We start from the raw sequence: 12863 nt of genomic DNA, 5'->3' as shown, positions 1-12863 counted from the left end.
CTCTATTAATTCTTTCATTATCAGTACCGTTTCACTTAGCCTCGTGGGCCGTTAAATTAGAAATTTATTTACTTATTTTTTTAAAAAAATGGATAGTTATTTATATAGTACAGTAGGCATTCTACGGTTCCTGTTTTTTTTTCTAGGTCGATTCCGACAAAAGCTACAACTCGGCAGAACTCATAAATTTGTGTATAATCCTTAACGATTTATTTGAAAAAGAGATCCGAATCATTGAAGCAACGTGATACCAGAGACTTTTCTAAACAGTAATGCTCATGTGTATTTTTTCTTGCAACAGAGCAGCTTATAACTATTAAAATTCTAAAATGAAATTTCGTGACTTTTTCGTGACCTTTTCTTTACCAAACCATAAAATTTCGTAACATTCTCATGAGCTAATCTGGGTGCGAATTAGGCCGAATTTTCATACTTGCGATAGAAGCATGCTTTGCTTGCGATTTGGAAGCGTCTGAAACCGACCATAGACATTTTTGGTGGTGAATTTTGACGTTTTATAGAACAAAATTTTTTAGTCTGTACAGATAAAAAAAACCGTGACCCCAAGAGCTAAATTTCTTGACTTTCATGACCGTTTTCTGATTTCGTGACTTTCGTGACCGATAGATACCCTGTTATTACAATTTGTTGTAAATATCAATGTATTGTGTTAGTTTTTATTTTGTGCTGCGGGTTTATTATTATTGTTATTATTAATAATATTAATACGAGAATAGTCAATGTTTGGATTTAATTTTGTACTCTTATTGAATTATAAAAAAGAATATATTAAACCCCGCAGTTGTTTGAATGACGAAATACTTTGTACAGTAGCATACTTATATCGTCCGCACAAGACCAGAATATCGGTAAACACATAAAATACATGTTTTAATCGTTTCCATTTATATAATAAAGGTGATTTATTTTTGGTATTCCCATTGAAACTACATTAACGTTAGATAATCCGGCAAAATAGCTAATCTGGCACGACCGTGGTCTCGAACGTGCCGGATTAAAGGATGTCTACTGTACAATAATTTAACCATATTTCATTCGAAACCTTCCATTATAAGTAGTGTATATTTAAACTTCGGGATTTATAGCTTTCTACTCATTGCAGGAGTAGATTCTTTAAAGAATAGGTAGTTAGTTGCTCATGCAAGCCGCCAAAGACGGCAATAATTCAGGAGTCGGGTGTTAAGGTCGCCCTTGGTATAAAAAGGAAAAAAAAAAATCTATACTGCAAAAATGGATATACACTCTAAATATGGCCTTCTCTTTTGAAATGTTTTTAGTAATGTACGAAGAATTAAGTTTTTTTCAAGTCAGAGAAAAATCGGATTAAAATTACCGACTCGTTTCTTAGAGTGTGTATGCCTGACAACCATGCATACAGATTACTATTATTATTATTTATTAATAACTTTACCATCATCCGAATCATCTCTTCTTCCTCTATCGGGAGATGTGAATCCTTCCCTGCAAAGATATTAAAGAGATTACTAGTAAATATATAACTTGCTATATTTTAGATGTACATTGTTAATATTTGGAGAATCATTAGCAAAACCGTAAATCGGGCCTACTCAAGTAGAAGTTTAGAGTATTTTTGCTGTTATCATTTAAAAAAAATCTAATCAATCAAAATGAAGCACTACATGAAAGTTGTTGCCTTCGGCTGAGGTTTTTCTTCTTTCATCCAAATGGGATTCTGGGTAGGGGTAAAATTATTTACATGACTTTCCTTGGGTCTAACATGCTTACTTTAGCCTCTGCGTTATTTTAGCCTTCTGAATTGTTTCAATAAATTCAAAATAAGATCTGAAACAAGGAGTAGCTTGAACACAATTTTAAAGTTTATTTCACAAGCATTCATAAAACATCTTTCTTAGTCCATTCATGTCTAATGCTTTTCTCTTCTACTTTCTCAGCCTCATCATGATACTTAAAGAACATTGACGAACTGGATACTATGAAATCATGTATTTTTATTGTACTACAACAAAGAGCCAAGTGTACAACCAAAGTACCTTCTACGTTTTTTTTATTTATTTTTTATTTTTTTACTCTCTTCCTCGGTTTAGCGAAGCAATTCTGATGAGAAAAATTCTTGTAATAATAAAAACCGACGATGGTGTTTAGTAGACATTTTTATATTTAATTACATTTTGAACCACTTCCAGTTTGAATAGAGTTAATAGATAAGATGGGAATCTATTCTCGGGCAATGAATCGATTGAAAAAAATCTTGATATCTTTTACCGATTTTCCTCTGTAGACATGAGTATTGAAATCAGAAATAATATTAAATTTGAACTATTTTCGGCTTTGGTAGAGAGCTGCGGGTTGTGACGATACACTCCCTTGAGACACTGAATCGATTACCGAAACAGCTTCTCGCTATCTGATACTGCTTTCGTTCTATGATGATAAACATTGAAAATGGAAATGGTTAATTTCAACCACTTACGGTTTGAATACAGAGGCTAATGGAGAAGATGGAAGCTATTCTTGGGACAATGAACCGATAGCGTAAAATCGCATCTCGATATCTCTTACCGTTTTTGCTCCGTGAAAATCGACATTGAAACCGGAAGTAATGTTAAATTTGAACCACTTCCGGTTTTGGTGGTGTGTTTGGGATAGTCGTGGTACGCTGAATTAAGATATTGAATCATTTGCAAAAAACAGCTTCAAGCTATCTGTTACTGTTTTCGTTCTATGGCAATAAACATTGAAACCGGAAATGGCTAATTTGAGCCACTTCCGATTTGAAAAGAAAGTTAACGGAGGAGATAGAACCTATCCATGGAACGTTAATCGATTGGAAAAACAGCATCTCGACATCTCTTACCGTCTTTGCTCTGATACTATTAACAGACGGACGAACAAAGCCGTTCTATAATACTTCCAACACTTACGCATAGTATAGTCTGGAAGTCTTAAAAAAAATCTATAGCACAAACTGGGTACATTTTAAGAACTTAATATAACATTACACTAGAAATAAGATAAAACAGAGACCTTTCTTATTCTTCCTCACTAAAAGGACCACTGAATCTGCGAACGTTCAAGGCTAAAGTGATAAGCAAGGAAGTGTGTGATGTTAGAGCATAAAGAAAGCTCGTGATTCTGTTCAGTAAAGAAAAACTTCACTGTGTATGTCGCGAAAGCAAGACAATTCCATACTTTTAGGCATGAAATCGCTCGTCTTGGATTTAGAAATAGATGGTAATCTTTATATACAACCCTTCAGTAAATGTGGTTTAAGCTAATTTTACAATATTCCATAAGCAATAATTAATATACCAGTAGTACAAAGTTTAAATACACCGACTCTTATTCCTTAAATTTGAATACAGTATAAAGGAGGCAACTGAAGTGGATAATGAAAGAAAACTAGGTTCTTTATATCATTAATCCTTCAGTGTGTTTTTTCAAAAGTAAAGAAGTATATTCAAAGTGTGGAAGAAGATAGCTCTGACAATAATTTATTCTACAGTGTAGGAAAGTTGCCTTTAAGCAAAAACGTAAAATTCCTGAAAAAGAAGTCGTTCTGAAGAAAGTGACAAACCGGTCGCAGAAATGTTTACAGTAACAGCTGCCTGAGTAAATACAAACATTCGATATTTATCCTATTCATATTTGATATTTATCCTACCAGATAATAAAGAGAATAATTAAGCTATTTAAGATTTTGTTTTAATACAATAAATTGTCATAAAAATATACTTACTGGTCAGTAAAATGCATAGCACTTTTTCGCCTGAAAAATAAACAGAACTGGATAAGAATAACAAGCAAATTAATCAAATACTTCATGTTTTTACGCTATTTAATTAAATAATTATATGGCTTAAACTGCAGAAACAAATCGAGTAAGCGCAAGTAGGATTTATCATTATTACTTCGCAATCAAGTCATCTGGATATGAATGATGTGGTCCAGGCCCGAAGCTAGAGTGTGGCCAACCAGTTTCAGCTCCCCTGGAAACTTTCAGTTGTTTCCCCGTATGAATGTAAAGTGAACTCAAACCAAATCAGCCCCTTGCAAAAATGATCTCGCCCCCTAATCCCCGTCCTGTGCTCTGCCTATGGGCTTGATATGGCCATCCATCTTAAGGGAGGTTCCCTAGAGCTTTCACTAAGTTCTACTAGGAGAATGCCAGGGTATATACATACACCACATCCGTTTTCTTACTACCTTTTCTCATTGTTTTTATTGCAATCAGGCTCGCAGTTTGTTAAATAAAGAAATAAAAACTCGCCTGTAAATATGGCCTCCCCGATATAAATCAAATACCTGTGAACTAATCTCACATTGATTGTAATCTCAAATATTTCAAGCGTTTTCTTGGATATCATTTAAAAACGGATATCATTTAGAAGGGAAACAGTGGATTGAAAATATACTTCCTAGCATTATATACTGCAGTACTCATTATCACATGAAATGTGTGATATTCCTACAGACTGAGGAATTCCATTTCTTTCCATTTTATGAGGGACAACATATCTTTATACATAAGAAACAGCCTCTACACATATAGATGGCATAGCGCAGCTCCGATGGTAGAGAAGGATACTGAAGTAAATTTGATTCTAGCTATAGCTTGTGCAATTTCTAACTAAGCATCACGCTGGCTTTTTTTTTTTTTTTCAGTCAGAGAGAGAGAACTAAAAATTTAGGGTTTATTAATTACCTAATAACTTACACTTAAAACAGGGCAAATAAAGATACTTTGATGTACGAAACGTGAATAAAAAGGAAGACACGTAAATGAACTTAAATGTAAAGTTGAGGATAGGATGTATTGTATTTTACTTGACAAATTCTTTAAATTCAAAAACTATCCGTAATATTATCACGCAACATTCATTATTAGTGAAGGAATTTCAATTTATTATTCTATTTCATCATATACATAGGTACCAATGAGGAGCATGGTTCAAGATGCCTGAAATGTACATACTGACCTGTTCGTAACAGTTATACGAATGGTATTCTCGAGGGTTACCTGTTCGAAAATAATCAACAATGAATGAACGGTCGAAAGGCATTTAGCAGCACCCTTGGATTTTCATTGTACAAAATTCATTACAGGAGGAAGATACGACTCAGTAAAATTGATGATACGGCGCTCAAGATTGGAGGACTACAATGCTAGGAACTGGAATATCATCTCAGGAAAATATTCTCGAATAATATCTGAAGGGAAGTAACAGCCACCAATCTTCAAGGGTTTACATTTAACTGCAATAACGAGAAAAATTGCAGCAGGGTCCAGTGGTGTGGTCCTGTCAACCAGCTTCCTTGAAGGAAAGATAAGTGAGAGTAGGATGTGGCTGAGCTTACATGATGGTCTATGCACCTGGCTATTGCACTGGATTCTAGCTCCGGTCGTAGCTCAGAGTTCCCGTTAATAGTAAGTCCAGTCTTCCATAAACCTGATATTGCATAAGGAGAAAAACAAAACTTAAAAAAATAAATAAAATAAAATAAATAAATAAAATTAAAAAATAGTGTACGTGAAGTACGGCATATCTATCATAATATCACAATTTATCCGATTATCAACAGTTTTTTCTCGATCTCTTAAGCAGTAATTTTCAATTGAATGCTTTAAGCATCACAGTTTGCTGCTCCGCTTCTCTGAAAATAACACAGGGAGGGGAAAGAGCTTACAGATAACCTGCGTGACGTTGACAAAGGACAGTGGTGAAACGCAGAAGAATATCAATAACGTAGTCGGTAGTTTTGCAAGTATACTACTCCTGGGTTCATTACTTAGGAGCACATTGACAACACTTACTTATCCCATTCTCCTAGTCATTCCCTCCCGTCCTTTCCTCTGTTTTTCTCAGATTGTAAAAGCATGCTCCTATGTCATACATCGATCACTTGGAAACTGATTGCTTTAGAGCCAAAAGAGAAAGATAAACTCGAAACTATCATAAATAAAACTTTAAACAGTGAAAAAACAAATACAATGAATATACCAATTTTAAAGCACTCCAACGGCAAGTAAAGTTACTGATATTATGACATAGTACATATATATATATATATATTTTTTTTTTCAAATTATCATCTAAACGTAAAGTATACAATTAATGAATTTTTAATACAGTTTTTAAATGATCGCTGGTTTGAAGAGTTCCTCCCTGCTAAACTGCAGACATTTCTTTATAAATTAGTCAGCTATACGAAAATACCTCCAAATAATGATTTTCTTTTTTCTGTGGATTTCTAGAGTAAATGAGTAAACTATTTTACTCTCTGGGTTAAGAAACCTAAAGAATCTGCTGCAACTCCAATTAATTTTATCCTCTGTCATTTAAATACCTCAGGGTAGTAGTTTAGGTAGGCATTCAAGTCAGTGCTCATTTTCTTGAATTGTTTTATACTATCCTCCTGTCTTCTCTTGGCCTACCAAATGGCATTTCCCAAGATTTTAAATAAAAAAGTATACAGTCCTCGCATTAATTAGGATTTGTGAAAGTAATTCAGAACTATTGTTTTGAATTATTAACACCTAATAACTTACTTTCCGGACTTAATTGCTTCATCTGCCCAGCCTCCAGTTCTGCGAGAGCGTGGGGGCGGTACAGGCACACTGCCATCCTGGTACAGAAAATAAAAAATCTTAATATGTAGTATTGCATAACAATCAGATACTATTTACAATAGAAACAATAATTTCAAACACAGAAATATTACTGTACTTGCCAACTAGTTTAGAATATTCTGCTTTTCTTAAGAAACTAGAGGAAAATCCGTGACTGTCATCCCTGCAAATATGAATTCATAAAAACAAATGACAATTTGCGGTAACGGTTTAAACAGTGTTGCAACAAAGGAGGGAGAATGCTGCTTCACCTCCCGAGAAAATATACTTTTGTGTAACAGCCTGCATGAACTGATAAGGAAAATAATTTCTGAAATGCATCTAAATTTTCAAACGTATCCTCCAAGATAATAAACCTGAATTCAACGTTGTAAACTAACCGTGCTCCCTCTATAACTGTAATGGTTTAACACTTTCGAATCCAAGTCATTTTTTGACGTTCTTCTACATTTTCAGAAAGTGACTTATTGCTCAAAAACTATTCATCCGATTTATATGGTTAAGACTTTTTTTTTTTTTTTTTTTTTAAGAAAAGGGATGTAGCTATTTTTTTGGTGTAAGTTACATTGCAATGTTGTCTACCAGAGGGAAATTATTGAAGGAAATGTAGGGGTGAAAATTTACAAAAAATTGCCTAACCGAACTTCAAGATTTTTGTAGCTGGCATCACTGATGCTACACGAGTTTAAATCATCTAAAAAAATCTTTGGTGTGTTAGCAAGGTACAGTGGAAACCTGAAATTGCTGGCTGTCATACAAAGAGAGAAAGAAAAAAATTCTCTGTCATCATACATATGAAATTTTGAGACTTCTTACGCCTCAGAAACAAAAATCAACATATATGCCAGGGCTACAGCTTCCCTAATTATCCTATTGAAACTTCTTATGGGGCATTCTGTAGGCCAACGTAGGGTGGTACGTTTCTTCCAATGTATCCAGCAAGAGGGAAATAATAGAGGGAAAAAATAAAATTTTCCGAATTTTTCACCTACAATCGGGAATTTTTGGCTGGAAACACTGCCACCAGATAGACACAAACTATCTGAAAATACACCTTGGTGCCTCACTAATACATACTACAAGTATCATGGTGACTAATAAAGTATGAAATTAAAAAAAAAAATCTCATTCTATCAGAAATTCACCATTTTCTCACCATTTACAGAACATGGTTTATTATAAACCTCAACTGTACTTCCCCTAATTATCGTACCGAAACTTTTTATGGTGCGTTGTGTAGGCTAAGGACAAGGCTTTCAGTAGTGGTATGTTCGTTCGAATGTAGCCAACAAGAGGGAAATAATAGAGACAAAAAAAGGCATTTTTCCAAAATCTTTCCCTAAAATCGGGAATTTTCTGTGGCTGGCAACATTGCTACCAGACAGACGCAAACTATCTTAAAATAAACATTGGTACACCACTAATACATCCTACAAGTATCATGGAGATATTTAAGAAACAAAGATTCTAATTTTAAAAAAAAATGGTAAACAGAATAGTAGCGAAAAACTAGAAAAATCAAGGGTTAGAACCAAAGTACGAATTTCTCGTGCGCTCCCTAAGAACTCCATTGTAACAGTCTGTACCACTTTTGTTCAGTAAGGACCAATGTTCGACTGGCATAAGTTGACTTGCGCTCGGACGTATAGGTACGGATTTATAAGCAAAAATTTCGAATTTTTTGCCCAAATTTAGGAAAATTTTAATTTCCCTAGTTGGCAACACTGTGCGAGGGCCGGTTCAATTGATGACAACAGTTAGGTATTCATCCGAGGTATCTACATGACAAGTCTTAAGGAAAGCTCTCTACAACGAAGGAAGCTACAGGGAATAATAATAATAATAATAATAATAATAATAATAATAATAATAATAATAATAATAATAAATCAAAATTCTCGAATGTTGACTTTGGGCTGAAATTTGAGAAGGAAATTCGATACCCAGAAGAAAAAGAAACTAATATGATAAACTATGGTTCAATCATATTTAGTCAGAAAAATATATATATATCTCGATATATTATTTAGTGTCCACACAGGAGCGGATTAAAAAAGTGACACACCCGTGTGTGCTACTCTGGCAGCCTGTGCCCGAAAGAGTTAAAGATGGTTGTTATTGTTTTCCTTGATATATATAATTTTCTGACAATCTATTCAACGAGTAGTGGTAAATTTTTCATTCATTGAAGAGCAGATTCTGTGTAATAATAAAAATACATGCAGGGTGCCAGAAAGGCAAGGAAAACTCACTTAAATATCAGTCAATACAATCAAGCTACGTCTTTTCATCTTAAAATGGCAATTATCTGTTTAAGTCATCGTGGAAAGTTTTTAACTGTGAATCCTATTTTCTTCCCTTAGATTTAGGTTCCGTTCACACTTTTGTGTATCATTATGGTTGGCCCGTTTAAAAAAAGGCTCTGTTTTCCTTAAAGAACAAACGAACAATAAACTAGTAAAATATAAAGAGGAAAAAGAAAATTAGGAAGTTAAGTACCATTGTAAGATATACATACATTTCCTCGCTCACCCAGCAAAGGCAAGAAAAAAAAAAAGAGAGAAGCTAGGAGAAGTATTGTGCTGTGACCAAAATGTCTTGAGCCGTGGCAAAAATGCGAACTAAAGCTAACACCCTCACACACCCATGCGTTGAGCCAATAAGGGTTCAGCTGTTGCTAAGCGAGAGAAAGCGAGTGGATTTCCTTCAGCCGATAGCAGCGCTTGCAACGGAAGACTAGGGATCAAGTCAATGTGGTATATTTATAGTAGTACAGATGCATTTCACTTCTTAAAATTTCATCTTGGACTATTCCATGTGCAAGGTAAACAATGACGATCTTTTGGAAGATTCTATGCTGTGACAGAATTATGTAGATGTTTCATAGAAAGAGAGATGCAATTTTGTGCTAGTTTATAGAAATTTTGCTCATTTTTGACATGCACTTTATGAAGATCCTGTTATAATCTTAAATCTTTGTTAAATGTTATTTGTGCATTAAAATTAGACGATTACACACTTCTTTAACGTGCCTGGGAATTATTCAAAACATGTTATTATTTACATTATTTAATGAACACTTAACAAATTTATTATGAAGTAACACTGAAACAGAAGACGAAACTTGGCATAAGTAGCGTATAAATTACCCAGATCTACTGAGGAAGATGCCAGGGAACATCGAAATATTACAATTAATATTGCATTACATATTGGAAGTAAACAAATAAAGTACGTTTAGAAATTATTAATTCTAATATACATGTCTCTGAGAATTGTAAATGTAAACTTCTGACGGTGAGTACTGTGAGCTTATATCTTTGTTAATAGAGACCTTGATATCTCATTGCTAGACTTTTTAACAGAGAAAGGCACCAGCAGTTGTCGAAACCTTTATGAGATTTACATAACCATTTGACACATAACGTAAGTTAAATCTTTCATTTCTTTTAATCAACAAATCTTAACGTTTGGTCTATTTAGAATTGATTTGTGTACTCTGTCCTTATTTTCTTACGTTACATTTTCATTAATTTCTTTTTCGGAAATAATTTTCAAATCCCAGCTACTGTATTTGTTGCCGCTGAGATGATGCACAAACTGTTTGAATAGTTTCTCACTCTACGGTTACTGATTTTCCGAACCGTGTTGAAAGAACCAATAAAAATGGTTACTAACAAACATGACAACCGAGACGATAATTTCATTCAGCATTATTATTATTATTAAAAGAAGTTGTAACTATATTTGGGGGCTAGTGGAGTCCAGATAATTTGCGTTGAAATGTTCTCTAGTGCACGTAGATTATGTTGTGTACTCAAATAACATTTCTGGCTTTATTACAAGCCCAGTTGACTATATTTTTCATCACTGTCTACAAAAAATGAAATAAACAATGCGAATGAGCCGATATCATATTGGTGTATGACAAGAAAAAACAGATACAAAGTTATCAAGACATTCAAATAGGATAGTTAGGCCAAAAAATGACTGGCTTGTAATTGTGAATAATCTAACAAAATAATTGTTTTCCATGTTTATTGTTTAGTTAAAAAGAGACAAATACTGGTAACAGTAGTGGGTAAATGTTCGTTGTTTGTTCAAAAACCGCTAAAAGGAAGAAAAGGAAAGTGATTAGAAAGATCAAATTGAAGTCTATTATATTTGTACATTTTCTACTAAATTTGAATTATTATATATATATATATATATATATATATATATATATATATATATATATATATATATATATATACAGGGTTTGTCCAGAAAGTAATAGGACTGAGTCGATTTTAAAAAATTATTGAGCCAATCGTTACAATTCTTTAAACACTTTCAAAATAGGCTCCTTCTGTGTCGATGCAGCGCTGCCAGCGCGATTTCCAAGCATTGAAGGCGTCACGGAAGTCATTCTCCGGAATAGCCTTGAGAGCCGCGGTGCAAGCTGCTTGGATCCCCTCTGTCGTCTCAAAATGCTTGCCTTTCATCGGGCGTTTCAGGCGAGGAAACAAAAAGAAGTCCGGGGGGCCACATCTGGGCTGTAGGGCGGCTGCGGAAGCGTTGGGATGCCGGCCTTGGTCAGGTAGCTGTTCACAAGAAAGGCGGTGTGAGCCGAGGCGTTGTCGTGGTGCAGCTTCCAGTCGGACCCGATTGACCCTTCGTTTGAGTCTCTTGAGCACTTCCACGTAAAACCTGGCGTTGACGGTTTGTCCAGGAGGAACAAATTCATGGTGGACGATGCCTTTGATGTCAAAAGAGACAATGAGCATCGTTTTCACTTTGGATTTGCTCATTCTTCCCTTTTTTGAGCGAGGAGACGCCAGCGTGTGCCACTCAGAAGATTGTCTCTTTGTCTCGGGATCATACTCAAAGATCCATGATTCGTCACCTGTGATTACGATATTCAAAAATTGGGGGTCACTTTCACACATGTTCAAATTTTCTTGGCACAATTCCACTTGCCGCAATTTCTGGTCGTCAGTGAGCACTTTTGGGACAATCTTCGCGCACACCTTGCGCATGTTCAAATGCTCCGTCACAATTTCATGAACCACAGTTTTTGGTAAATTTAACGTCAGGGCAATTAAACGAATGCTTAGTCGACGGTCTGAGTTCGAAACTTCGCGCACACGAGTCACATTGTCGGTGTTTGTCGAAGTCGAAGGTCTTCCGGCACGGTCTTCATCGGCGACCTCTTCCCGGCTCTCCGAAAAGGCCTTGTGCCACCGAAACACACCACTTCTTGCTAAAGCATAATCTGGGTAAGCCTGCTTGATCATATCAAACGTCTCTGTCGCAGATTTACCGAGTTTAACACAGAATTTAATCGCGTACCTCTGCTCTAACGAACGCTGCATTTTCGGCTTGCACCACTCACAGAAACACGTCGCGCGAAAAAGCCTGTCCTGACTTTCCGTGTGCTCGGAGACAACTGACCAGCCGCTCGTTCGTTAGCTAGGAACGCCCTCTACCGGATCCAGTCGGTGCGCGCACGCTCCGAAGTACAGTCATAGCGGAATAAAATCAGTCCTATTACTTCCCGGACAAACCCTGTATATATATTTGTTGCGATTTCAGACGTATATCTGAACAATTTCCCTAGATACAAGAATTTATATACGATACTTTGATTAAAGAGTTAAAAATGCTAATATATAATAATTCATATGAAGTATTGAAAATGAAATGAAGTATTGAACGTAATTTAGTATGTTTATGTATATTCTTTAATATATTGTATAAACCCAGTATATTACATTTTCTTCTTTCTTTAAATAAATAAATAAATAAAATATTTCAGTTTCACGTCCCACGATTATGCCCGTTAGGCTAAGGGAAACGATGATTACGGCAAGTGAATGATAATGGAAGAATTGGTGGAATGATAATGTGACAGGAAACGGGATTATCTTGAGGAAACCCAAGGATACGATGTCGTCTAGCACAAAGTTGCTTGGCCGGGGATCGAACGAGGGACCCCATACACCAGAGGTAAGCTCTCTACCACTGAACCACCTTGCCCCCTATGAAGTATTGTATTTTACATTAGTATTTCTCAAACTATAGTTCGCGAATAACGAGTAGTTCTTGAGGTCTGACTCGTGGTCGTCTTAGATTCATCGTCGCTAAGCGGTTAGCATACGTGCCTTCGACGTGGAACACACAGGTTCGATTCCCGGCGGGAGCTCATGTAGTTCGGATTCCATGTTAATCAGTAGGTTCCGTCTCATAT

General features: G+C 35.4%; 1 protein-coding gene across 1 annotated transcript in view; it reads right to left on the bottom strand.

The window, feature by feature from the left end:
• The window catches only part of IFT43 (intraflagellar transport 43), a 44723-nt gene that overhangs the window by 21594 nt on the left and 10266 nt on the right, over nucleotides 1-12863 (bottom strand). Inside the window, exons 3-5 of the mRNA XM_081758614.1 lie at nucleotides 6551-6627; nucleotides 3740-3769; nucleotides 1433-1482 (exon numbers count right to left, since the gene is read on the bottom strand). Coding sequence (XP_081614740.1) covers nucleotides 1433-1482; nucleotides 3740-3769; nucleotides 6551-6627 — 157 coding nt within the window. The remainder of the gene's footprint in view (nucleotides 1-1432; nucleotides 1483-3739; nucleotides 3770-6550; nucleotides 6628-12863) is intronic.

The sequence above is a fragment of the Thermobia domestica genome, chromosome 5 (assembly GCF_964235325.1).
Source record: "Thermobia domestica chromosome 5, izTheDome1.hap1.1, whole genome shotgun sequence".
Taxonomy (NCBI): domain Eukaryota; kingdom Metazoa; phylum Arthropoda; class Insecta; order Zygentoma; family Lepismatidae; genus Thermobia; species Thermobia domestica.
The sequence above is the reverse complement of the archived record's forward strand: the minus strand, read 5'-3'. Positions and strand labels throughout refer to the sequence as shown.